Here is a 26,238-nt window from a genome sequence, read left to right on the forward strand (position 1 = left end):
GAGGTTTGATCGATTTAATAATATATCTTTTAACAACGGCTGGTATAATAGCTCTGTCTCGCGAGGACACCATGCTGGTAGACGCACTTCAGTCAAATTTAACACAACAGAGGCAACAGCGTAAGGTACCCCCTGGTACAATACCTTCTTGGTGGGGACGAGCACTAGGCCATTCTCGGGCCCCTTGGTGGTTGTCGGACAGTTGTGGGGGTTGATCGGTTGGGCCGTGGGCAGGGGTCTCTTTACCTGAACCAGCAGTTCGGTAGCTTTCACAGTCATCCCAGCCCAGGGAGTTACGCATCCCTTCCCACCGCGGTCCCAATTTATCCCGCCCCCGGAGTCTTGCCACCACCTCACGAAGGTGATCGATGCCCCTTGTGGACATACCCTGGCAGACCCCCATAGGCACAAATATATCCCCTGGTCATAAGCCCACCACTTCTCCCAACATACAGTAATCCCTCATGGTGACCCCGTGATGGTCCGGTAGGTATCATTGTCCAGCTGTTCCCACTCCGAGGATCGATCCGTCATGCCCGGGCTCAGCTTCCTGAGCCACCGCCACCTCCCCAAAGGAACATCCCCCTTACAGGTTCAACACACCCGCCTGCCCTCAGTCACCCTAACCCGGTCAGTCGCCACCTGTATCTTTTTGCAGAGTACAGAGGCCTCTCCGTATGTGAAGCTCTGGTGGCTGGGATACCTGGTCGAGTTCGACCCCAGCCACCCAGGCCACCTCCCCACATGGGAGTAGCGTGCCTGCTCCGAGGCCACCAGGTCTCCCTGACCGGTAGTTACGAGGGGTGCCCTGCCGCCAGAGCACCCATATACCAACGACTCCTCCATTTCCCCTCTGCGGGTCTCGCACATCTCCAGGCACATTGTTATACTCAGTATCCATATGGCAGGACGACCCATCTGTAAAACAAAACAGAAGACCTCCTTGCCTCCACATTGCCGTCCACCCTTCCTGAAACCACTTCACACGGAAGGGCGCCATTGTATTCCTCGCTTGCAGTTACCGCTTTTGAAATTGCCGCCGTGCAATTTCACAAGCTGCCGGCTGCGGTACTGTATTTCGCAGCCTGGCTCCCCAGGGTCCTAGTGCCCTGCGTCCATTCTTAAACTGTGGAAGTTCCCGACATCCACACTACTGTTCCCAATTCGGAAAACATCACATACACAGAATAATCTACACGGAAAACTACTAAAACAACCAGAACGTGAATCCTATATCTATTTACACCGCCACCCGTCTCCGGGTGGCCAACTTAAAACTGATCCTCACCCTGCTGAGGCCAGTCGTCTGCCTGGCCCGACTGTCCGGTCCGGACCTCCGTGGGCCGAGGGTCCTGACTGCCCCTGGCCTCCCCTTCCCCCAAGGGTTTCCGGAATCCCTCTCCATTCCCTGCGGAGACTGGGCTACCCGTGGCCGCACTTGGTAGTGCTCCACGCCTTCTACTTTCCACCCGGGCCCTTTTGCTGCGGGGTCGGGCCCCGAGTGCCATGTGTGAGGGAGACCACCTTACCGGGGGTCTGGAGACCCTGATGCTCCGACGACCCCTCCCTGACTCCCATACCAGAGGTGATAGCTCCATCTCCTCTGCCTCCCTAACTTCGGCCTCACTGAGGCAGTTGACCCGGCTGGTGAGCTGATGCTCGGGTAGTTTAAAATTACCCGGGCTGGGTGCTTGTATCACCATTAACCGCACTGCGGCCGCTACCTCCGGTGCTGCCCAGCTGGGACAGCACATTGTCACCTGTTGGGTAACGGTGGGGTCGGGTATTTCCCCTACTGTTTCCACCTCTACGGGGGCTTCCTCACTTGCTACCCCCTTCCTCACTCCCTTCTTGCTCTTCCCGGCCCTGGTGGGGTCGAAGAGCTTGCATTGGTTTACATGAAACCATTTCAACTTACGGGGGAGCTGGACAGCATATACCATGGGGCTGGCCTTGTCCACTATACTGTACAGCCCCGCGTACAGTGGCTCGAAGGTCCCCACCCGCGCAAAATTGCGGACCATCACCTGCTCTCCTATGGCCCACTCATGAGTTGTGCTGGGCTCCAGCAGCAGCCTGTTTCTGCGGTGCTGGGCCCCCATGTTACTGGCTGCCTGCCAGTGAACCTGCTTCAGCTGTTCCAACAGCTGTTTTGCGAACTTATCCCTATTGACCTCCCTGAGCTGTCCCTCTGTCAGGGCAGGTACCATGACATGAATCGGAGTCCTCATGACTCGCCCGGTCATGAGCTCGTGTGGGGAATATTATGTACTCCTGGACTGACTAGCCCGGATCCCTATGAGTACTAGAGGCAGAATTTCCACCCACCGGTTAGGAGAGTTGCCGGTCTCTTTCCGCAACCTCTCTTTAATGGTGCGGTTCAACCTCTCTACAGGACCCGAGGACTGGGGGTTATAGGCCACTTGCCATTTTGCCCTGATGCCCAGGACCTTAAGGTTCGCCTGCATGACCTGCCCCGTGAAATGACTCCCCTGGTCCGACTCCACAAACTGCGGGAGTCCCCACCTGGAGAACACCTCCCTGACTAGGATCTTGGCCGTGCCTACAGCGGTGGCTGTTCGGCACGGGAAGGCTTCCACCCACTTCGAAAACACATCCACTAATACAAGGCAGTACTTGTATCCCCCTGCGGCGGTGGGAAGGGGTCCAATATAGTCGATCTGTACCGACTGCCAGGGCCCCTCCACCCTATGGACGTGCCCCAGCGAAACCTTCCTCTTTTGGGGATCGGGGTTATTCGTGGCACACACTAAACAGTTCGCACAAAAGTCGCGAACGTCCTCCCGGAGGCCAGGCCACCATCCTACCTTCTCTACCCGCTGCCAGGTGGTCTCGGGACCGGGGTGTCCTGCTCCCGGGCTCTCATGAGCTACCTCTATGAATTCCCTCCTATGCTGGGAAGGCACTATCCACTGGTCCCCTCTAAAGAGCATGCCTTCCTTTAAGGTCATGTCCTTCTCTCCATAAGGACCCTCTACCCTTTCCTGCCTACCCAGGGCTGCTATGGCGGTCTTCAACTCGGGGTCCTGTGCCTGAACAGTGGCTAAGTCTGGGGCCAAGGTCACTCTTGGATCCCCTCTCCGGGGCTGTCCCTTGACTGCTGCCACTTGTCCTTCCCCGTAAGGATCCCACTCTACCCCGTACCTAGCCCCCTCTCTGGCCAGACTGTCTGCCCTCTGGTTCCCCTCACCCCGTGGCTCTGTCTTGGAGTGGGCTTTAACCTTATGGATGTACCTATCCCCGCCCTCTCCTACAGCAGCCACGCTCCTCTCAAATAGGGGTTTTGTGGCGAGGGGCTTCCCATCCGAGGAGGTGTACCCTCGGCGGGACCAGATACTCCGTGCACGAGTTGCACGTAAACATGCTGTCCGAGCAGATGGTGTACGGAATGGGGAAACGCTCCGGATGTGTGACCACATACATCACTGTGGCCAGCTCTGCCTGCTGAGCGCTCAGTATGTGGGGGAGCTTGAGGGCCAGGGCTATCTCTGCTTCAGGGTCCCAGATCCCACAACCCGTGAATCTGATGCCCCTCGATACGGAACTGGATCCGTCTACGTATATCTCCCTACCCGTGGGATGCAGCCCTGCCCGAAAACCAAAACCTACCTCCCATACCCCCTCTACAGAACAATGGTGTGGCTCCCCTGGGTACACCAGGTTGGCTGCGAGCTGTGGCTCACTCAGCCCCTTCACCCATAGCGCCATTTCGGACAACAAGAGAGTCTAACGGGTGATCCTGGCGCTACTGACCGTGCCATCTTTAATCTGGCCGTTTAACAACATTTGGGTTGGGGTGTGATGAGTCAGGAGGGTGATGGGTGCCATTGTAATAAAAACCTGCACCCACTTCACCGCCCAGTATGTGGCTAGCAGGTGCCGTTCACAGTTGGAGTATGCCCGCTCCACTTCTGTGAGAACTCGGGAGGAATACACCACGGGCCTAAGCTTGCCATGCCGTTCCTGGAGGAGTACAGCGCTCAGGCTATCACTGCCTGCTGCTACCTCCAGGAAAAATTCCTCCTGGGGGTCAATGGCTCCCAGAGCTGGGGCCTTTTGCAAGTCCTCCTTGAGTCGGACGAATGCCGACTCGCACTTGCTGTCCCACTCCCATTCCACCCCCTTGTGCAGCAGCCTGAGCAGAGGCGCTGCAGTCGCGGCGTAATCTTCAATGAAGTCACGGCAATAGCCTGTGACTCCCAAAAAGGATCGTACCCCCCTAACGTCTACCGGGACAGGGAGTTCCTGCGCTGCCTGTTTCCTGGCCGCATCTATCCCTCTCTCCCCAGCCCTAAGGGTTAAACCCAGGAACTTGACCTCCCTCAACCCGATTTGGTCTTTCTTGGGGTCAACTTTTAACCCTCCCTTACGGAGTAACCCCAACAACTCGTCTACCAGGGGGCCATGTTCCTCGCTACTGTCTGTGAACAGTAGTATATCGTCCACATACTGGACCAGTCTGTGGGGCTCACTAAACTCTTTCAGGCATTCGGCCATGCACTGGTGAAAAATGCGGGGGCTGTTGTGGAAACCCTGTGGGAGACAGCTCCATGTATACTGCTGCCCCTTAAACGTGAAGGCGAACTTATACTGGTCCTCCCGCCTGACTGGGATGGACCAAAACCCATTCGAAATATCCAGCACTGTAAAAACAGAGGCTGACGCTGGAATTTCTCCTAACAGGTCCGCCACCGCTGCTACCGTTGGGGCGCATGCCGGAATATTCTTATTAAGGACTCTGTAGTCCACTGTGGCCCTCCAGGAATTATCTGGCTTCCTCACCGGCCAGAGCGGTGAGTTCACATGTGTAGCAATTGGCCTCAAAATGCCTTGCCTTACCAGTGAATTTAGGGCCACCTCTAAATCTGCCTCCGCTTCCCGGGGGAAACTATACTGTTTCTGGGGTCGGGACATGGGGTCTCCATCTATCCTGACCTCTGTCCCAGTGACCCTCCCGCAATCGTGCTTGTGGGTCGCAAAGGCGGCCAAATTCTTCCGGACATACCCCCCATATTCCTCCGAGGTATTCCCTACCATGGCTTCCAAATCATACCCCTCCTTGGGTTTCACTACACACAAAGCCCCCCTTTCTTGTGCCCTCTCTATGACCATGACCTCCTTCTCAGCCCCTTCCCCTGCTATGCCCCACAAACAGTGGTTCCTCAGGTCCACCAAGACCTGATGAGCCACTATAAAATCGGCGCCTAGGATCCCCTTTCCCTCCTGCTCCCATCTCATCAGGACGCATTTCCACCGCGCCTGGAGTGTCCCCAACCTGATGGACAGGGGAACAGAGAAAAAACCAGTCTTCTCGTTTCCCGTGAAGCCGACAAGACTGTAGGGCGCCCTGCTGGATAGAGGGGATGTTCGGGGATTGTCCGTGTGGACAATGGTACTGGAAGCACCTGTGTCCAGTAGGTAACTCCCGCCACATCCTGGACCTCCATCCTGACCCAGGGTCTCCCGCATTCGCCATACTCTAATGGACATAGGAAGGTGGGCTGCCCTGCTGGCAGTCATAAGGGAGGTCGTGGTGCGGGTGTGGGCTGGCCCTGGCCTGATGCGACCGTTACCTGCCAGGACCCTGTTGCCTTGGTCTGCAGATAAGCCAGCAGATCCTTTACATCGATCATCTCCGGGGTAAGTGCTCCTACCACCGGGGTGGTGTCTTTTTCATGGGAGCCCTTTTCTCCCTGCTTGGGTTCCTACACTCCCTCCTGAAGTGCCTGGGCTTCCCACACCCGTAGCACACCGGCCTCTGGTCTGAGGCCCGGCTGCCTTCCTGCTTCCACTCCCTCCTAGGGAGGGGTGCCAGTGCGACCTCATGCACCTTGCCCTTATGGGGCTTTTCCTCACTTCTCTCCCCGTTGCGATACGCAAGGGTGAGCTTTCTTATTACCTCCGCCTCGTTAAGGTTGGGGTCCAGCGGGTCGAACCAATGCTCGGCCTTTGCCCTAACTCGCGGAAGGCAGTTAGCCACAAGAGTCTTCAGCCAGTGGGCTGTCCTCTCGTCCAGATTTTGCCTGTCTAAGGGAGTCCCACACGCTCCCTCATACACCGTCCACAGCCTGTCTGCGAACATGTCCGGGGACTCTGCGACTTGCTGCTTTGTCTCCCACACCCTCGTGAAGGGACTACCCTGATTTAACCCCATGGCCTCCAGAACCGCTGTCTGTGCCGCTACCCATGTGGCAGGTCTTCCCCCTTCCCTGGAGGTCACTGCCTTACATAAATAGGAATCCAGGGTCATCAGCAGTAGTTTCACCCGTTCCACCTCATCACAATCATTTATGTTGGCTGCCTGTTGCACCTCCATAAAATGTAACGACGGGTCTCCCGCCCGAGTCAGTCTTGGGATGTGGGTTACCATCTCCCTGAGCACATGTGCCCCATGGGGAATTATTATATCGCTCTCTATCGGTCCCCTTGCGTCCCCTCCCACTGGGGGACCATACTTTCTTTGTCTAACCGGGCACATCTGCCCCACCTGGGGCTGTTGCCCCCCTGCCTCATCGGCATCCGGCTCTCCCTCCATGCTCGGTAGCCCCACCACTCCGGGGTGTGCTACCCATGTCGGAGACACCACAACCTGGGGATACTCCACTGACCCCCCTTGGACCCTTCCCTCCCTGGACGTCCCGAACCCTACCTGCTGACCCGGACACATTACCGGCATCTCAGGCAGCGGTCTGTTCCCTTTCCCAAAGGAATGGTGCGCTATACCCGGCGGACACGCCGCCACCTGGGGGTACCCCGTTGACCCCTCTTGGACCTGCCCCTCTCTGGACAGCCCGAATCCCACCTGCCAACCCGGACACGTTTCCGGCGCCTCAGGAGGCGGTCTATTCCCCTTAGCGCCCGGGGAATCATCCGCTGCGAGGAGCCCTCTGCCCCTAGGGGACCCTCCTGGACCTCCCAGGTGCACCCGTCCCCTGACCTTGGACAGAGCCTCCTCCAGCTCTTCTATCCGTGCCTGGCACGGCCCATGCTCGCCGTCACCTAACTCGTCGCAAGCCACCCTGTACGCTGCCTGGATGTCCCTGAACCTCCCTTCCAGCTCTTTGTACCTCTGCGCACCTTGAGCCAGGAGTTCCTGGGCCTTCCGTTCCCTCTCCTTTGCCTCAACTACCTGGCATTGGAGGAATTCCTTTTCGTATCGGTGTGACTCGCTAGCTTGTAGGATGCACTGCCTCGCATCAGTTAATTCATTAAATAACTGTTCCTCTGCTCTAGCGCTGTCCCCCGCGCTGGCCCTAACTTTGCTCAACTCTTCCTCCAGAACAGCAATTCTCCTTTCCATTTTGGCTACCTGCTGGGACAGGCAGGCTAGCCAAACTGCCTTTTCCAACCCTTTAGTGTATTCCTTGCTCTCTGTCCATGCAGCCGGAGCCATTACGGGCTGCTCTGCATTGATTAGTGCTAATACCCACGTTTTGGTGAGGTTGACCTTTTTCCACAGATATGAGGAGATTCTCTCCTCCATTTTGCTTCATTCCCTCACCCCCTCTGACAAGTCACATATTCCAGACTACCGGAGTCCTGTCGCGGTCGCCATTGTAGCGGGATCCCCTTTTTAACTCCACTGGGCTTATTTTAGGTTTGGTTCTCCGTTACCCAAACCCCACCAATGCCCGAGTGATTCTCTCTCTCGCCGATGGAACAACGGCCACCTTGCGTCTACTTCACTAGAGTAGCGCTCCCAAGGGAGAGAAAAGGAAACTGCTGCCTATCCACTACCTGGCAGCCTTTCCTGAGTGGGCGGTTTCGAAGCGCCCAGGATACCCTCAGTTCTAGGCTCCGGAATTATGGTGAGGGATATTTAATATTGTGACTTAGTCAGAGATCATTGGTGAGAAATTGAAAAGACCAAAACGGACTCCAATGGAAGTCAAAGATATATATATATATTTGTTAAAACATCAAGGTCAATCACCAAACACCAGGAAAACAACACACCATGCCTTATGCTCTATAAGACTATAGCTATGGAAGGAATACTAAAATGGGCACAACGGAATGCTTAATTTACACAAGTTTACCAGTGTCTTAAACTATGAAAGGTGCATGCAAAAGCCCCCCCTTTCCCCAAAGCCTCATCCACTATGATGATCTCGGGAACTTCGCGAATTACCGGAGGGTACTCATAATCCTAGTTTAAATTGCTCAGTGGGCTTCGGGCTGCGTGCTGGAGACGAACGAGAGGCAGGAACAGGAGAAGAGAGTGGAGGGTGCTGCCATGCTGGTCCGAAGAGAAAGGAAAGAGAGACCAGAGCTTGCTTGTCCCTTTTTAAAACCTGAACCAGTGATTCTCTCACACAAAACAGTTTCTGATCATTGATAGTTTCGACTGACTGGGACAAAAGGGCCGGAACTGTCGGGACCGCCCTTAATTGACATTTTAATGTCTTTTAAATGTTCTCTGAGTCATCCTGATTGGAATCCCATCAGCGAGCTGAGTCTTGGTATTGTCTGTGGATGGAATGATCTCTGTTCTCATTGTCTTGCTGCTGGGCTATTTACTTCTTGTCTGCTGGCCATGGTTTCTCCTTTGTTTCCTGTTGATTAGATTATCCCTGTCTCGACCTTCTCATTATTCCCAGCCTCTTGCATATTCATGTGGCTGTGAAGGTTCCTGACGTCCAGTCGGCCATTTTCCTTACCCCTGGGTTCTTTAATCATGGAGGATTTGCCCTAAAACTTACACAGACATCTTACCTCACTGGTCCTCTGTTTAATACCTTCTATCATAAATTTTTCTAATGCCCTTAACATTCTTAATACTGTGTTTGCCTCTACCTTTTTGGCTGAATTTAAATTTTAACTGCCCATTCACTTTTCCTCCTAGTTTTACTAGTCTTTTTTATTTACACCATTTTATTTATTGAAATTGAAAGTTTTTAAGTTAACAGTAAAATTAAAAAATGATTTTAAAGGTCCTTTTCTGTTAACAAAAGGGAAAAGATCTCAATTGGAGTTAATATATCTTGACCGTCCCTGGTGGTTAGAGTCCATCTGTACAATCCTGGTACACACTCCTTGATTTTTAAATATCTTCTATTTTCCAGTTGAGCATTTTATAGGCTAGTTCATTTCTTATAGTGTATTTATTTCCCCCTTTCTCCATCCCTTTGTTTTGTTACTTTTTAAGTGCATTTGAAATACCTTCCAGTTTGTCATTTGTCAACAGTTTGGTCTTTCTACAGATTCATAGAATCGCTACAGTGCAAATGGAGGCCATTCAGCCCATCAGGTCTGCACCAACTCTCAGACAGAGCATCTCACCCAGGCCCACCCCCTGCCCTGTCTGCGTAATCCCACACATTAATGTCATTAGTCCCCCTAACCTACACATCTTTGGACACTAAGGGACAATTTAGCATGGCCAATCCACCTAACCAATGCTGCCTGATCCGCTGAGTGTTCCCAGCATGTTTCTGTTGTGGTTTACATTGTTTTCTGAACTGATCTCCATTTTTTCCTTTGTGACATTTCCAGCGTGAATACTTTGCCATCTATGGCTGCTTATCAAACATGCTATTTTCTAACTGACTATGCGGCAAGCTTCCATTCTTTCTTTTACCTTGTGGGTCTAAATTGCAAACATTGGATGCCTGAACACGTTAATGTTCTAATAAGGAAAATACCTTATTTTCGGCATTCTATATGTAGGCTCAAAAGCAAAGTGTCATAGTCTCTCTTAAGTGTTTAGGATTAGTAGTTCAGGTCCACTAATGCAGCAGAACAGATGAATCCAACAGCTAACGTGCATGATGAAATTACTCTAATTGAGTGGAATGGGTTAATGTTCTGTGCATTCGACATGATCTTTCATTAGATCATTTAGTTTTCACTTCATTTTTATATCTGTGGAAAAGTTTGGGGGATCCGATACAGGGGAGTATTTGCCTTTGGAAGAAAAGCTTTCTTACCTGCTTGTTTTGACTAACTAGGTAGATCTTTCTACTGAAAAGTGAAAAGCTGCTCCTAGGTATATCAATGAAAAATATGTTTGAAAACAAGTTGCCATTTTTGCATTTGCTTCCAAAATTTGAAAGAAAAGCTTAAAATATTTTTTCAATTGCTCCAATCATATGTCTTCCTTCCTATCGAGAGGGGGCCTTCAATCAGTAGATGGGAAGAAAGACTGTCTTTTAGCTTTGTGTGGATTTGTTGCCATGATCCCATTTGGTGCATTCCTTGATCATAGGAGCTGGTGAATGCTTGACTGCTCTTATATGCCACAATGCATAAAGACATTCTGAGGTGATTTAACTGTTGTCTCTGTGGCAGCATGGATTTCACATACCAAGTTCAGTTTGGTATGAAGTGAATAAATCCTCAAGTGAAATCCTCTGGCTGTAGGTGCTCTATATGGGATGCGTTTGGCCAGTCTCAATTCAGTGCCTAATTTCCTTATTTGGTTCCCTCACTCAGCCAGGCCGCTGGATGTCTGGTGTGGGACATGGAAAGAATTAAAGCATGCTTTTCTGAGATTGAAAACTGCAGAACTTTAATTGATCAACCCTGGGAATTCTTGATGCCAACATTGGTGCCTAAGGTGGGAAAAGTTTAGCTTCCCAGCAATAACATCCTTCAGCTTGGTGCGCACAAACATGCAAAAAAAAACCCCTCTGATAATATTCTTCTGAAATAAAAGCAAAATACTGCGGATGCTGGAAATCTGAAATCAAAACAGAAAAACTGGAGTTCTGCGGAAGAGTCATACGGACTAGAAAAGTTAACTGTATTTCTCTCTCCGTAGATGCTGCTAGATCTGCTGAGTTTATCCAGCATTTTCTCTTTTATTCCTAAATATTTTTCAATGTGTTTGCCTGAGGACATGACCAAGGGCAGAAACTTGTGTTGGATGTTATGTTATGATATAACCCGTTGGATAAGTAACAAATCATTCTTTATATGGATGAATAGAAAAAGGAAATTTGGCATGTCAGCTATGACTCTTACCAACTTTTACACATGCACCATAGAAAGCATTCTTTCTGGTTATGTCACAGCTTGGTATGGCTCCTGCTCTGCCCAAGACCACAATAAACTACAAAAGGTCATGAATGTAGCCCAATCCATCACAGAAACCAGCCTCCCATCCGTTGACTCTGTCTGCACTTCCTGCTGCCTTGGAAAAGCAGGCAGCATAATTAAGGACCCCACGCACCTTCTGTCTCTCACCTTCTTCTGTCGGGAAAAAGATACAAAGTCTGAGGTCACATACCAACTGGCTCAAGAACAGCTTCTTCCCTGCCAATAGACTTTGAAATGGATCTACCTCACACTAAGTTGATCTTTCTCTACACCCTAGCTATGACATTCTGCACCCTCTCCTTTCCTTCTCTATGAATGGTATGCTTTGTCTGTATTGCACGCAAGAAACAATACTTTTCATTGTATACTAATACATGTGTCAATAATAAATCAAAATCAAAGAAATAAAGAAAATTGTGTAAAGAGATATCTCCTCCAGTATTTTGATGTAGAATCAACCTAGTTGATTCCAGGTGAAATAATACAATATGCTGAAGCTGTCTGAGTTGATTTTATAGTTTTGTCTAACATGACTGCTGAACAGAGAGAGCTGTCAGCAGTGTAGATCTTAACATAATTGTGAAATGCTGTTGTAATTTTCAGTGATTCTGCAAGGAATGAAAGATAAATTAGAGCTACACTTTTCCCACTGTGTGGGTGTCTAGGATAATGGGACATAAGTCGAAGCCAGGCCACTTCAGAGAGGGGTTTGACAACCCTTCTTCATGCAAAGGGTGGTAGAAGTGTGGAATTCGCTCTCAAAAAAACAGAAAACACTAACTCAATGAATAATTTTAAATCTACGATTGGTAGCTTTTTACTCACCGAATGTGCTAAGAGAAATGGAGCTAAAGGGTCAGGATAGATCATTAAAGGGTACTATTTTACCTTTAATACTGAAAGGACAATGCGAAATATGCTTCATTTTTTTGTTTCAGGTCGCCATGCATTTCGATTGTGGAAGCCTCTTCAACAAATGATCATCGAAACGGCGAGAATTGTCCCTAGTCCTGTAAGTGTACTAACAACAGAACTTGACTTTTCAAAAATTGCACTTGGATATTTGACCTGTTTCAATTTGCACATGACTCAAATATTTTGGGTGTTCTGAACTGGTGTGTATCCTGAGCAAGTTAATTTGTATAATGACTTCTGGGGGGGTGTTCTGTGAAGAATTTGGCTCAGTGGTAGCACCTTGGAGTCAGATGTTCGTGGATTCATGCTACTCTCAAGGGCTTGAGCACATTGTCTAAGTTGACAGTAAAAGACTGAGAGAATGCTGAAATATCAGAAATGCCATCTTTCAGTGAGACGTTAAACTGACTGCTCTCTCCAATTTCCATTTAACATCAAGGAATAACAATAGAGATTTGATTTTAATTTATTATTGTCACATGTATTGGGATACAGTGAAAAGTATTGTTTCTTGGGGAGAAGGAAAGGATAGGGTGCAAAATATAGTGTTGCAGTTACAGGTAGGGGGAAGAGAAAGATCAGCTTAATATATGATAGGACCATTCAAAAGTCTGATGACAGCAGGGAAGAAGTTGCTCTTGAGTCTGTTGGTATGTGTTTTTAGACTTTTGTATCTTTTTCCGATGGAAGAAGGTGGAAGAGAGTATATCCAGGGTGCATGGGATCCTTGATTATGCTGGCTGCTTTTCCAAGGCAGCAGGAAGTATAGATGGAGTCAGTGGATGGAAGACAGATGGACTGGGCTACATTCACAATCCTTTGTAGTTTCTTGCGGTCCTGGTCAGAGCAGGAGTGATACCAAGCTGTGATACATCTGAATAGGATGCTTCCTATGGTGCGTCAGTAAAAACTTATAAGAGTCATAATGGACATGCTGAATTTCCATCGCCTTCTGAGAAAGTAGAGGCCTTGGGCTTTCTTAACTATTGCTTCGGCATGGAGGGTCCACGGCAGATTGTTGGTGATCTGGACACTTACAAAGCTCTCAACCATCTCCCCTTCATCACCTTTAATGTAGACAGGGGCATGTCTTCCACTGTATTTTCTGAAGTCGATGACTAGCTCCTTCGTTTTACTGACATTGAGGGAAAGATTATTGTCATTGCACCTGTTCACCAGATTCTCTATCTCTTTCCTGTACTCTGTCTCATTGTTGTTTGAGATCCAACCCACTACAGTGGTATCATCAGCAAACTTGAAAATGGAGTTGGGGCAGAATTTGGCCACGCAGTCGTAAGTTTCTAAGGAATATAGTAAGAGGCTGAGGATACAGACTTGCAGTGCACCAGTATTGAGGATAATTGTGGGGGAGGTGTCGTTTCCAGGTGTCTGAGGCAAGAATTGATCCTTAACCAACTCTGCAAAGAATGAATTAATCTGTTTTTTGCCTTGATTTTTGGACCTTTCTATGTGCAAATTGGCTGGTACGTTTGTCTTCATTATGGACAGTGGTTATATTTCAAGTATTAGTTCATTGACTGAGAAACACTTTGCAATGACCTGGGAGTATGAAAGTCATCCTATCAATGTAAGTTGTTTTTCTTACAAACCTGCAATAGTCACATATGGTGCCCTTTGAAGTACGCTGTTCCATGTTTGTTGTCCATATGGCTTTCAATCTGACTCATTTTATATAGTAATTATGTGAAAATGAGATGACTTTTATTATGTAATTTGAAGACTGGTACAATAACCTTTGATGTTACAATGTTTTTTTTATTACCTAGTTATGTAAAGTCAGGTGCATCATGTAGTCATTAAAGGAGCCACCATTAGAACTAACAAACAATGAAGTAATTGCTCTAATTGAGTGGAAGGGGTTAATGTTCTGTGCGTATAAATTATATCCATTTATATTTCATTTTCATCCTGTTTTTAACCTGCATTAGGGTGAAATTTGGCCCTTCTTACCTACTGGCTTACATTTTTTACAGATGACTTATTATAAAACATTGATTTGTTGCATGACAATACGATTTTTTTGTACAGCACCCATTTAAAACTCTTGTGGGATCCTTCAGAAAATGTGAGAGAGAAGCAGAAATGTTCATCTGTGTATGTCATGGAAAAAGTGGATTTAGAACAAAGATGAGGCCAGCATGATTTATTTTATTTCCAAAGTTGCTTGTTTCTCCATTCCAATTCAATTCTACACTTCCCTCCATCTACTGTGATTCCAACTAGGTACTTAGTGAATGGTTCACACATGTTAATATTCACGACAGTGAAGTTCTGTGGTAAAAGGCTTGTTTAAGTATTATCTACTTTTGTCCTTGAGTGTAATTTTTGGAGTATACAAATATCTTGTACTGTTTGTTCCTGACTGTCACTGCTTCCTTTGAAATTTGAGCGCTGTAAAATTTCTACCTCAGAAGTTGAGATAGCTAAGCACAAGCTGTTGGCAATGATACTCTAGGTGTAGCAGTTATGTTACTGGATTCATGCTGTAGGAACCTAGACGAAGAATGCAAAGAATAATAAACCACCCATTTATTTCAAACTTTCAGGGTAATTAGATGGGGCAATAAATGCTGAACTTGCCAGCATACCAGTATCCCAAGAATTGATATTTAAAAAAAATTTACATTTGAGGACTTTCCTGAAGTTACATGGGGCAAAGATGAACCATTTTTGTCACTGGTGAGAGGCACTATTGTACCTTGTGATGGAATTAAAAATTCACTTGGAGGAAATGGCACATTGAACACACAACAGCTTAGAGCATAAAGGCAAAATACTGTGGATTATGGAGATCTGAAGTAAAATTTATTTGGAACTGAAACAATTCTGAAGATGATTCATTTTGGACTGGAAATCTTTGACTCTGTTTCTTTCTCCATAGATGCTGCCAGACCTGCTGAGTTTTTTCAACACTCTGATTTTAGCTTAGGACATGGTGGCTTGCTTGTATGAGCATTGATGAGATATTTCTAAAAGGCATTTGAAAAGTTGCCAAAAATTCAACAGCAACCAACACAAAATCACAAACTCACATTTATGTAGTACCTTTATCATAAACATCTTAAGACACTTAAAAAGTACAAGAGGAAACGTAGCAACATATGGAGGAACTTGATTGACAGGAAATAAATAATTGGGTATAGTGGCAGTCACTTGGACTCAAGAACAATGAAAATCGTGTTATCTGTTTCTGAAGATGGTTGCAAGTAATATGGAATGTTCTGCTCCTGGATTAGGCACAGTTTTGAACTGGGAGGGGATATTTAAAGTATTGAAAAAACAGGAAAATTTTCATTACCCAACAGTTGTTTACACACTAATAAAATAGTGAGCTTGGAGGTGCAGTGAGAACTTAAACCCACTCTTGAATAACTTTTTCTTGGAGGCTGTTGATTACACTATTTTCTTCCTCCTCGACCATCGGTTTACTTTGATGCTTAAGTCATGTGTGTATTTAATGATCAAATAATGGGTCAAATGGTAATTAGAACCATAGTTGAGAGGATTTTGTAGAATTGTGAAACATGGAATAGCAGAAATTAATCTAGTAGGATATTTTTTATCATTAATAGATGGGTTACTACAAGAATTGTCTTATTTTACAGAGCTTTTCAGCATATTACAAAGGAGGATTTGAAGGATTTGAGGCCAGTCTTGTATTAGGTATCAGGTAAGTGTCTTCACTTATCCTTATTTAGATACTATTCTCTCAATGACTAGGGCGTTACAGTTTCTGAGTGATATCTCCTGATCTATTGCTGTAACCTCAGCAGAAAATTGTCAGGAATCTTTAAGAAATGGGATAAATATTTGTTTATCCACGGTCCATGATGATTGTGTAGGGAATCAGAGCCACTGCAAGAATTTTACCACTGTTGGGTCCAAATCCTTTGATCCCATGTACCATAACCAGTTACTTTAAATAGTTTTAGACAGAGTTAGTAAAAACACCCTTTTAAAAAAAATCTCCAATGCAAAGCTGTACATTCACAAACATTGGCTGTTTCTAGAGTATCGTAGAATCCCTACAGTACAGAAGGAGGCCATTCGGCCCATCAAGTCTGTCCTCCACCACAATCCCACCCAGGCCCTATTTCTGTAACCCTCATTTACTGCTGATCCCCCTGACACAAAGGTCAATTTACCATGGCCAATCAACCGAACCCGCACATCTTTGGACTGTGGGAGGAAACTGGAGCACCCGGAGGAAACCCACACAGACATGGGGAGAAAGTGAGGCTGGAATTGAACCTGGGTCCCTGGCGCCGTGAGGCAGCAGTGCTAACCACTGCGCCACCGTGCCGCAGTAAATACATAGCTACTGAGAAGTTTGTTCACATTGTTTTATTAAACTCCAGATTCTGAATGACCATCTGAACCTTTTTACCATCCTCCACACAGCCACATGCTGTAAAAGTTTGATTAGTCACCTATGATCATCCCCAACAGCGCACATATATGTGACATAGTTTGCAAGGGGATTCTAGATTAACTCACAACACGAAATCTTCAAAGATTGGTAAATATTTATCCCAAGAATGTGAAATGATGCTGGGCAAACAAAGAGCAGATGGCCATCATGAAACAGCAACTGAATACAGTTTTCAACCAAAGTAACATAGTACCTATTTTAAAGAAAAAGATGACAAAACAGAACCTGGGCAACTACAGAATCATTTACCTTGTATCCATAGTTCCAAATAGTGAAATTAGTAAGATTGCTTTCTTGAAAATAACTTCCAGCGAGGGACAAGATATGACTGATATTTGAGTTCAGCCATTTGATGTCACTTCAGTATTGAGGAAGGGCTTCATTTTCAGGGGTGTTATCTTCTGAATGAGATGTTAAACTGAGGCCATTGTAGACATATAAAGGATCTTGGACACTATTTCGAAGAAGGAAAGGAAGGTTCCTCCTGGTGTACAGATCAACATTTATCTGTCGGCCTACATCATCATTAAAACCGGTTATCCGATCACTATTTTGTTGCTGTTGTCTGACATTGTTGTGCATAAATTGGCTGTTGTATTTCATACATTATAAGTGACTATAGCTAAAACTACACCTTTGGTTGTAAAGCTTTGGGACATCTCGCGGTCATGAAAAATGTTATAACTTCCAAACGTCGGGGGGGTACCTTACAACTCCTTCCCAGGTAAAGATTGCATGGCAGTTTCTTGGGAAGTGCAAACATCCTTTGGGAAATTGCCTTGCGCGGGAACCATCTGAAAATGCGATTTCAATTGCAATCTTTGGTTGTTCTAACTGTCTTTAATCGATAGTTACTCAGAAGAGGTTAAAATAAAAATTACTTTGTTTCTGGGTAACTATTGTACTGATTCACATCACCCCAATTCCCCCAGGGAATGGCCGACCCAGCGCTCTCCACCCAGACAACTTCCCGACCTTCACCCACTTCCTACCCCCAAGTGCTAACCGCCTACCTGACAAACCGACCTTCTCCCTGGATTGAAAATGGCTGCACCTTTACGGCTGCCAGTGCCCTAAAAATGGAAGTGTGGCTTCCACACGCTCCACTCTGCAGCCTTTGACAGAAGGCCCCAGGAATATGCTGCCCTTACAGTTCTTGGCCGACCTGAGCCAGAAGGTTGGATAAGAACGGTTTGGAGGAATTTGAAGGTATGAAAGCAGGAGCAGAGTGGCAATCTGTCTCTGCCATTTTGTGGCACTTTCAGGCCCTTTGTTTCTTAATGTTTCAGGATATTGACTTCTTTGTGATGTTCCACAAGAGGCATCGGGACATGTAAGCCATTTAGCCCCATGAGCTGTTCCACATTCAATCAGACCATAGGTAATCCGCAGTCTAACTCCACATTTTGCTTTTGCTCCAAGAGGTTAAAAATCAGCTCTGCTCACGATGAGCAAGACAGATTTTCATAATCTTTATGACCAAGGGGTTACTGTTTGAGACAAAAATACAAATTCGTGTTTTTTCCCGGATATATAACATCAATTTGTGTTGAAATAGTGCCTTTGATAAAATGTCCCAAGGTGCTTCACTGAAGCATTATAAAACATAATTTGACACTGAGCTACATAAGGAGACATTAGAGCAGATGGTCAAAAGCTTGGTCATAGAGGGAGGTTTTAAGATGTGTCTTAAAGGAAAAGATGTGGAGGGGTTTAAGGAGAATCCCAGGACCTAGATAGCAAAAGATTAAAATGGTGGAACCATTAAAATATGTGCCTGGTTGGTAGTTTTTTTTACAATTAAACTTATTAAATTTATTTTTGTTGGGTCATTTTCTAGTAAGTATTTCATATTTTGCCTTCAAATTGGAGAGCTCATCAAACAGACAATTAGGCCATGTAGTTTTCTTGGACGATGAGAAACATTAACTGGCAACTCAGATTTCAATGTTCTTAGTCCAACAGTCATGTTGAATTCATTGGAGGTTAATTCCTGCAAACACCTCATTTTGAGGGAAAAAAATGACTTGTATTTATATAGCTCCTTTCACGACGTCGGGATGTTCTAAAACACTTTACGGTCATGTACTTTTGAATTGTAATCACTCATGGTGAGAAAAGTAGCGGTCAATTTGAACACAGCAGGCCCTCACATTCAGCAGTGAAATGAATGATCTGATCGATTTCGATGATGTTGATGGAATGTTAAATACTAATCTGGACACCCTGAAGAGCACACTCACTCTTCTTTGAAGAGTGCCATAGAACATTTTATATCCACTTGAGCGACTAGATTGGGCCTCAATTCATCTGAAAGGCGATCCCTCCAAGAGTGTAGCTCTCTCTCAGCACCGCACTGAAGTGTCAGCATAGATGTTATGCTCAAGTCTCTGGTGTGGGATTTGGACCCACAGCCTTCTAACTCAGAATCCCAACCAGTTCACAAAGCAATGTAGGAGCAAAGTTCATAGGCCACATTACCGCCAACTGCCCACGAAATGAATGACTGGACTTTTTAATGACAAGTAAGGTGGTGACTTGTTCTGTTGATTGAGGGAGTTGGGCTTTTAAATAAGTTAGTGTAAACATACTGGTTAGTTTGATGAATAAATCAGTGGTTCGATTCTAACTTCACAGGGTTTTGCAGTTGTGGGAATATTTCTTATCCTTGAGAGACGTTCTAAGTGAGCACTGAATATAAATTGATGATGTTTCTCTCTTTAGTCCATCAGCCAGCCAAACAAAAATTGGAGAAGCCCACAAGAGAATTATGCTACTGAATCATCCTGACAAAGGTAAGAATAATATTTAATGGAAACTTTAAATAAGTGGGTCATTTTGAATTCCTTGGCGATTAACTCCACCTATTGGAGCTGGACTGGAAAGTCACATAACTTTTGAATGTTTATATTGCTTATAACATTCAGCTCGCACTTGTCAGCCACTTCAAGAAGTTAAAACACATGATTAATCAGATGTCTTAAGATCATAAGTTAATGTTTGAAGTGCACCCTGTGGTAAATTGGGAGTGCTAAGCAACCCAAACCTGTCCCTAATTTCTCAATGATTTGGATATGAAGTCTTAAAGCCTCTCGCCAGCATGTTAATGATAAGTGACTGATTCTTCTCCACATTTCAGTTCATTAATTGGGAGTGGGGGAGGGTGGTGTTGCTGCAGCAGCCATTGAGATTCCTTACCTAGTACTCTTGTACTTGTTGACCAACATTGCCTCCTAGTTACTATGCTTGCATTTTATAAATTTTATCCTTGTGTTAAAATCCTGTGGCCTTGTCCCTCAGTAATCTCTCAGGCCAACTGCTTTTCTCCAACTCTGTTCTTGTCCGTCCAGCCCGCCCCACCATCCAACTCTTTCCACCTCCCTCTTAGTCGTGCCCTAATTTCTCTTTCTTTGACTTTGGGGTAGGACTTTTGAAGCCTATTGGTAATAGGTCTGGAAATATCCTGCTGCTGGTCAGTGTGCTAGTTTACCGCAACATCCTGTTTGAAGCTATTTTTGAAAATGTTGCGTTGGGGTGAAATAGTTACCCACCTACAAATGGTGGGTGGTCAACTGAGGTAATTAAGAGGCCCAGTTTTAGAACGATAGAACCATAGAACATTACAGCACAGAAACAGGCCTTTTGGCCCTTCTTGCCTGTGCCAAACCATTTTTGTGCCTAGTCCCACTGACCTGCACCTGGACCATATCCCTCCACACCCCTCTCATCCATGTACCTGTCCAAGTTTTTCTTAAATGTTGAAAGTGAGCCCGCATTCACCACCTCATCTGGCAGCTCATTTCACACTCCCACACACTCTGTGTGAAGAAGCCCCCCACTAATATTCCCTTTAAACTTTTCCCCCCTCACCCTTAACCCATGTCCTCTAGTTATTTTCTCCCCCAGCCTCAGTGGAAAAAGCCTGCTTGCATTCACTCTATCTATACCCATCATACTTTTATACACCTCTATCAAATCTCCCCTCATTCTTCTACGCTCCAGGGAATAAAGTCCTAACCTATTCAACCTTTCTCTGTAACTCAGTTTCTCAAGGCCCGGCAACATCCTTGTAAACCTTCTCTGCACTCTTTCAACCTTATTAATATCCTTCCTGTAATTAGGTGACCAAAATTGTACACAATACTCTAAATTCAGTCTCACCAATGTCTTATACAACCTCACCATAACATTCCAACTCCTATACTCAATACTTTGATTTATAAAGGCCAATGTACCAAAAGCACTCTTTACGACCCTATCTACCTGTGACGCCGCTTTTAGGGAATTATGTATCTGTATTCCCAGATCCGTCCGTTCTACTGCAGTCTTCAGTGTCCTACCATTTACCTTGTATGTTCTAACTTGGTTTGTCCTTCCAAAGTGCAATACCTCACACTTGTCTGCATTAAACTCCATCTGCCATTTTTCAGCCCATTTTTCTAGCTGGTCCAAATCCCTCTGCAAGCTTTGAAAACCTTCCTCACTGTCCACTACACCTCCAATCTTTGTATCATCAGCAAACTTGCTGATCCAATTTACCACATTATCATCCAGATCATTGATATAGATGACAAACAACAATGGACCCAGCACTGATCCCTGTGGCACACCACTAGTCACAGGCCTCCACTCAGAGAAGCAATCCTCCACTACCACTCTCTGGCTTCTTCCATTGAGCCAATGTCTAATCCAATTTACTACCTCTCCATGTATACCTAGCGACTGAACCTTCCTGACTAACCTCCCATGCGGGACCTTGTCAAAGGCCTTACTGAAGTCCATGTAGACAACATCCATTGCCTTCCCTTCATCCACTTTCCTGGTAACCTTGTATGTTCTACCTTGGTTTGTCCTTCCAAAGTGCAATACCTCACACTTGTCTGCATTAAACTCCATCTTTGACTGCTGTGACTAAAGTATCACAGATCTGCAGGAGCAGAGCAATCGATATGCTGGTTGGAAAGAAACAGCAGAGACTGGGCAAAGTGGAGCCGATAATTTTGGCGGATTGGGATTTTGCATGGGGCATGAATATAACATGCTGCATGGGGCATGAATTTTACTATTTATACTTGCACCTGGAGGAGACAACTGTCCATTTTACTTCAGGGAATTAATGGCTGATGCAATCTGGCCATTTAAATTATCTGCCTACTCTTAATTCAAATTATTTCTGTATTCTTCGTCTGCCGCAGGGGTATAGAAACATGGCAAAATTTCCCTTCCTTTATCTTTTCACTGAACTCTGCCATACATACTGTGTGATAGAACAAGCATTACTAGGCTATCAGTATCTGTCAAAGGTCTTCATTAAATGATTCTCTTTGTAGTTGTTATTTTCTCTAAACTGTACTCTTGCTGATCAGTTCTTCCTTGTACTTGGACATGGATTTTACGTATTGGTACTTGAGAAAATATTGTTACCAATCAGTCTCTCTGCTATCCCAGCTCCACATATCTGGCAGTGAGGAATATTATGAATCAATGCGCTATTTATATTGAGTATCTCTACTCCTGGAACCACAGATGTAAATCAGTTTAAATAATGACCTTTATATAGCCTTAAATGCTTCATGTACCCTTTAAAATAAAAAAGTTAGATTCATAAAATGAGGAGATAGCTATTAAACTTTTAGCTTTTAAAATGGTCTGTTTATAGGATGATTAAATATAACCAGATTTTGCAACATAATCATTTTGGACAGTCATTTCCCCACACAGTAGTTCCCATACATTATAACATTAAGTCCTTCATGATAAGGCATTTAAGGACTTTGTAAGGTTAAGACATTTTTATAATTGTGATAAAATCCAGAAATCTAACAAGAGTATCTAAACATTCTTGACAGCCCGATTTGAAGCAAATATTCAAAGCTGGTCTGCAGGGAAAAATGCTTTGTTTCAGATCATTTTGACTCGTTTTCTAAGTAATCAGCTAATACTGTAACTGAAATCACTTTTAACCAAGCTAAAAGAAAGTGATTTTTCAAAGTAATTTTAGTATGTGAAGCATGTGTTCACACTAAACTTCAATATTGTTGATCAAGTGATTTTCACTTCTTGGACAAGTCAGAGTTTGGTCAGAAAGAACATTGGCACGAGATCCAAACTAGGTTTAAAAGCTGCTCTGGTTGGAGGCAATTTAGATTTTCAGGCACTAAACACTTAAATTTAAATTAATTGCTCGAAGGGAAGGAATGGAAATCTGTCTGCTTGGCTGGAAAGTTGGACATCCAGCCATGCAATGTTAATACCAGCATTATTGTATTATTAAACAATATAATGGTAATAGACGCGAGCACTGCACATTGTTGTAAATATCAGTTTATGATTTGTGTGTTTTAGTATGTAAATTTTTGTTTTCGAAATTAAAGTTTAACTAGATATTGCAATTAAAGCAACTTGGAGTCTATTACAACTAAATGGTTGGGGCCATGTTGCTTTAGGAGATTAACAGCTCGAAAGGTAAGATTGTAGGCGAGATCTTCCAACTGTTGATGCTGGCAGAATTTTCTGGTCCCACTGATGGTACATCCCCGCCACGTGGGGTGGATTCAGTGGGAAATCCCATTGACAGCGGCGAACCCAGAAGATCCTGCTAACAACAGCCTTCTGCTGCTGAGAAACACACTATGGGGAGGCCAGAAAATCTCACCCCATAAAAAAACAGGTGGGCTTACCTAGCTCAAGAATTGGAAAATTGGATCTGAATTTTGACGTCTTGAGGCTAAGTGCCCACACCGGTGAGAAAGTAGGAATGTTTCCCGCTGGCACTGGCAGGTTCTTTCAGGTGGGATTCACTCACCTGAAAGGTGCTAAGCTCATTTCGTGCAACCCGCCAGCCAGCCCCACAGTTCGGAAATCGGGCTACCATTTTTAAAGGGCGGCCAAATCTCCGTGCTTGGAGACAGACACCTTTCCACCCAAAATATGCATCAGGCCAGGGTTTCAGTGCCAGGGTGCTGCCAAGATGTGTGGTCTGAAGTGGGGCTGAATGAGGGGTCTTAGTGGGAAGGGGGCCTGAGTGGGCAGTCTGAGGCGGCAGGCGGATCAGGTCAGGTCTCCCTCATGCCTGTGTGGTGTGAGGGGGGAGAGAGTGACCTCTTATTTGTGGGTGAGGGGGAGGATGCTCCTCTTTGGTGAGGGATTGGTGGTGCTACCCTGGACATTCGGGGTCCAGCATGCCATGTCCCTACTTGTGAGTAGCACATGTAAAGCTTGTCTGGCGCCTTTCCCACTGGGTGAATGGCCTGTCAAACCCACTAATGATTGTTTGTTTATTTATAATCAGTGTCGCAAATAGGCTTACATTAACACTGCAATGAAGTTACTATAAAAAATTCCTAGTTGCAACGATCCAGCGCCTGTTTGGGTACACTGAGGGAGAATTTAGTTTGGCTAATGCACCTAACCCGCACATCTTTCGGACTGTGGGAGGAAACCGGAGCACCCGGAGCAAACCCACGCAGACACGAGAAGAAAGTTCAGACTCCGCACAGACAGTGACCCACTGGGAATTGGACCTGGGTCCATGGCGCTGTGAGGCAACAGTGCTAACCACTGTGCCGCCCCAAATTAGCACGTTTGCACAAATATCAGGTGGGCGGTAACCAGATCGGGGCCACCGGGGCAGGTCGGGTGAATCCTGAGAGCCCTCACGCCCGTCGGGAATCCTGACCTTTCTTGGCTGACAACCCATTCACCGGGGATTCCCACTGGCCATCTGAAGAGGTTGGAGAATCAGTTCTGTGAGGTCGACGCTGCTTGCAGTGAGATGCATTCCAGAGAGATTTATTTTGTTTTAGGAGGTTGAGCTAAATTAATTTAAAAGCATTCAGTGATCCTGAAAGGTTATAAAACCCATTTACTTTGTCATATCAAAAGTTAAATTGTAAATGAGAAATAATTAACTTGAAAGGTCGGTTTGGTGATAGGCCAGGCTATGTCATCATCATAGAGGTGGATGGAGCTTAGGAAGACCCCTGACTTCAATTTATCTGAGTGTTTGCTGAAGAACCCACTGAAAGAATTGGTCAAAATAAATGACAGATAAACCTGAGTAAAGTACTTCATTGATTGCATTGAAGGCAGGTGAGACGTAATCGCAGTTTGAATCTTGTGAGGAACAGAAGATGGAAGATTAGTGTGAAGCTGGTGAGAGAACCCACAGTAGACCTTAAACTGTCTTATTGCAAAATAATATAACTTGCAGATTAGCTTGGGAGTATTAAAAAATAACCAGAACTGAGGCCTCACAGTCAAGAGATGGTAAATGAAGGTTTTGCCTCTGAAAATAGCTATATAAATAAATAACTTTAAGATTAATGTGCCTTATTTTGAGGGAAGTAGGAAGTAAATCTGAATGCATACATATATAGTCATAAATCACATTGTTCAGTTAATAGTGCTTGTTTTGGTTGTCTTGCATATGAAATAAAGTTTGTTTCTTTTAAGAAGTGAAATCATGTGGGATAGTTCTACTGGTGAAAACGAGGTATTCGAATTTTTAAAAAATGTTGACGTGCTTTATGGGGTCATAACAAAATCCATTTGTGCACTATTTCTTGAGGGAGTGGTTGGGTAAATCTAATTTATTGCTAATAAGATTAATTTATTGAATTTGAGGTGCTATAAGTGCACATTTTCATTTTAGAAAATGCATGCAGTGGGTTATGATGATCTGGAATGCACTGCTTGAAAAGATCATGGAGGCAGATTTAAAAGTAACTTTAAAAAGGGAATTGGATATATCCTTGAAAAAGAAAATCCAGGGCTATGGAGGAAGAGTCGGGGAATGGGAAAAATTGGATACCTCTTTCAAAAAGTTAGCACAATTGACTCACCTTCTGTTAATAAAATTCTATGGTTCTGGAAATGGAAACTTGTCTTTGAGTGTATGTTAATTGAGATTACACAGGTTATTTTGTGAAATTGTATTGTTTATTTATTGCTGATCATTTTTGCAAAGAGAACTGAATGAAAAATCATTGATGAGAGGACAGGAAACCAAATTTTAAAACAAATCGTTTGTTTCCCTGTAATTTTAGGAAGATCACCATTCCTTGCTGCAAAGATCAATGAAGCAAAAGATCTATTGGATTCTTCCAGCAAAAAATGATTCTTCATGGTTGTGTTATTTATTATATAATTTAGCAGCAAAGTATTATGCACTTACTGAATAAGAAAAATTGCTATTAAAATTGAGTGGTGGGCACTATCATATAACATGATTTAAATGTACAGTTAAATAAGTATGTTAATAAAATCAGGTTTGAACCATAAAACATGTAATTTTCTTTTACACAAGACATGGATTAAGTTCTGTGAAAGTCTTCATTTGGAAGAGCGAAAGCACATTTAGGCATGTGCACTATCTGGTGAGTGTAATGTCAAACCAAAACTGTTTTAATGGCTTCATTTTGATTGCTTGTACATAGTCTATATGTGTTTATTTATTACTCAATTAGCTACCAAAATAAGGGTGGAAACAGTTGTATCTTTTAAGGGACAAATAGGATAACACTTGAAGTAGAGGAATATGCAAGGCCCACAGGGAAAGAAGAGGATAGTGGAACCACTGATTAGTGAGTGAGTCCATGTTATAGTCAAACCTGAGCTTGTCAGTTGTCTAATCATCAACTAGTGATCATCTGCCAAAGGGGAGAGGCAAGTGGATCTTATCAGAGTTGAAGTACCTCCAGGATTTTGTGCCAGGCAGTGAAAGTTCAGACCAAGTCAGTACTCTGGTAGACATGAATTGTTTTGAATTGACTGGCTGGGTTGGCTTAATAGTTGATATTGTAGGCATA

At 45.0% G+C, this 26,238-nt stretch overlaps 1 protein-coding gene across 1 annotated transcript in view; it reads left to right on the forward strand.

Moving 5' to 3' along the window:
- LOC144506118 (dnaJ homolog subfamily C member 15-like) overlaps nt 1-25,707 on the forward strand; it is a 37,401-nt gene extending 11,694 nt beyond the window's left edge. The window contains exons 3-6 of the mRNA XM_078231942.1: nt 12,000-12,073; nt 15,603-15,667; nt 19,154-19,224; nt 25,477-25,707. Coding sequence (XP_078088068.1) covers nt 12,038-12,073; nt 15,603-15,667; nt 19,154-19,224; nt 25,477-25,547 — 243 coding nt within the window. The 5' untranslated portion in view covers nt 12,000-12,037 and the 3' untranslated portion in view covers nt 25,548-25,707. The remainder of the gene's footprint in view (nt 1-11,999; nt 12,074-15,602; nt 15,668-19,153; nt 19,225-25,476) is intronic.
- Nucleotides 25,708-26,238: the final 531 nt, after the last annotated feature.

This window comes from Mustelus asterias, chromosome 17 (assembly GCF_964213995.1).
Source record: "Mustelus asterias chromosome 17, sMusAst1.hap1.1, whole genome shotgun sequence".
NCBI classification, from domain to species: Eukaryota; Metazoa; Chordata; class Chondrichthyes; order Carcharhiniformes; family Triakidae; genus Mustelus; species Mustelus asterias.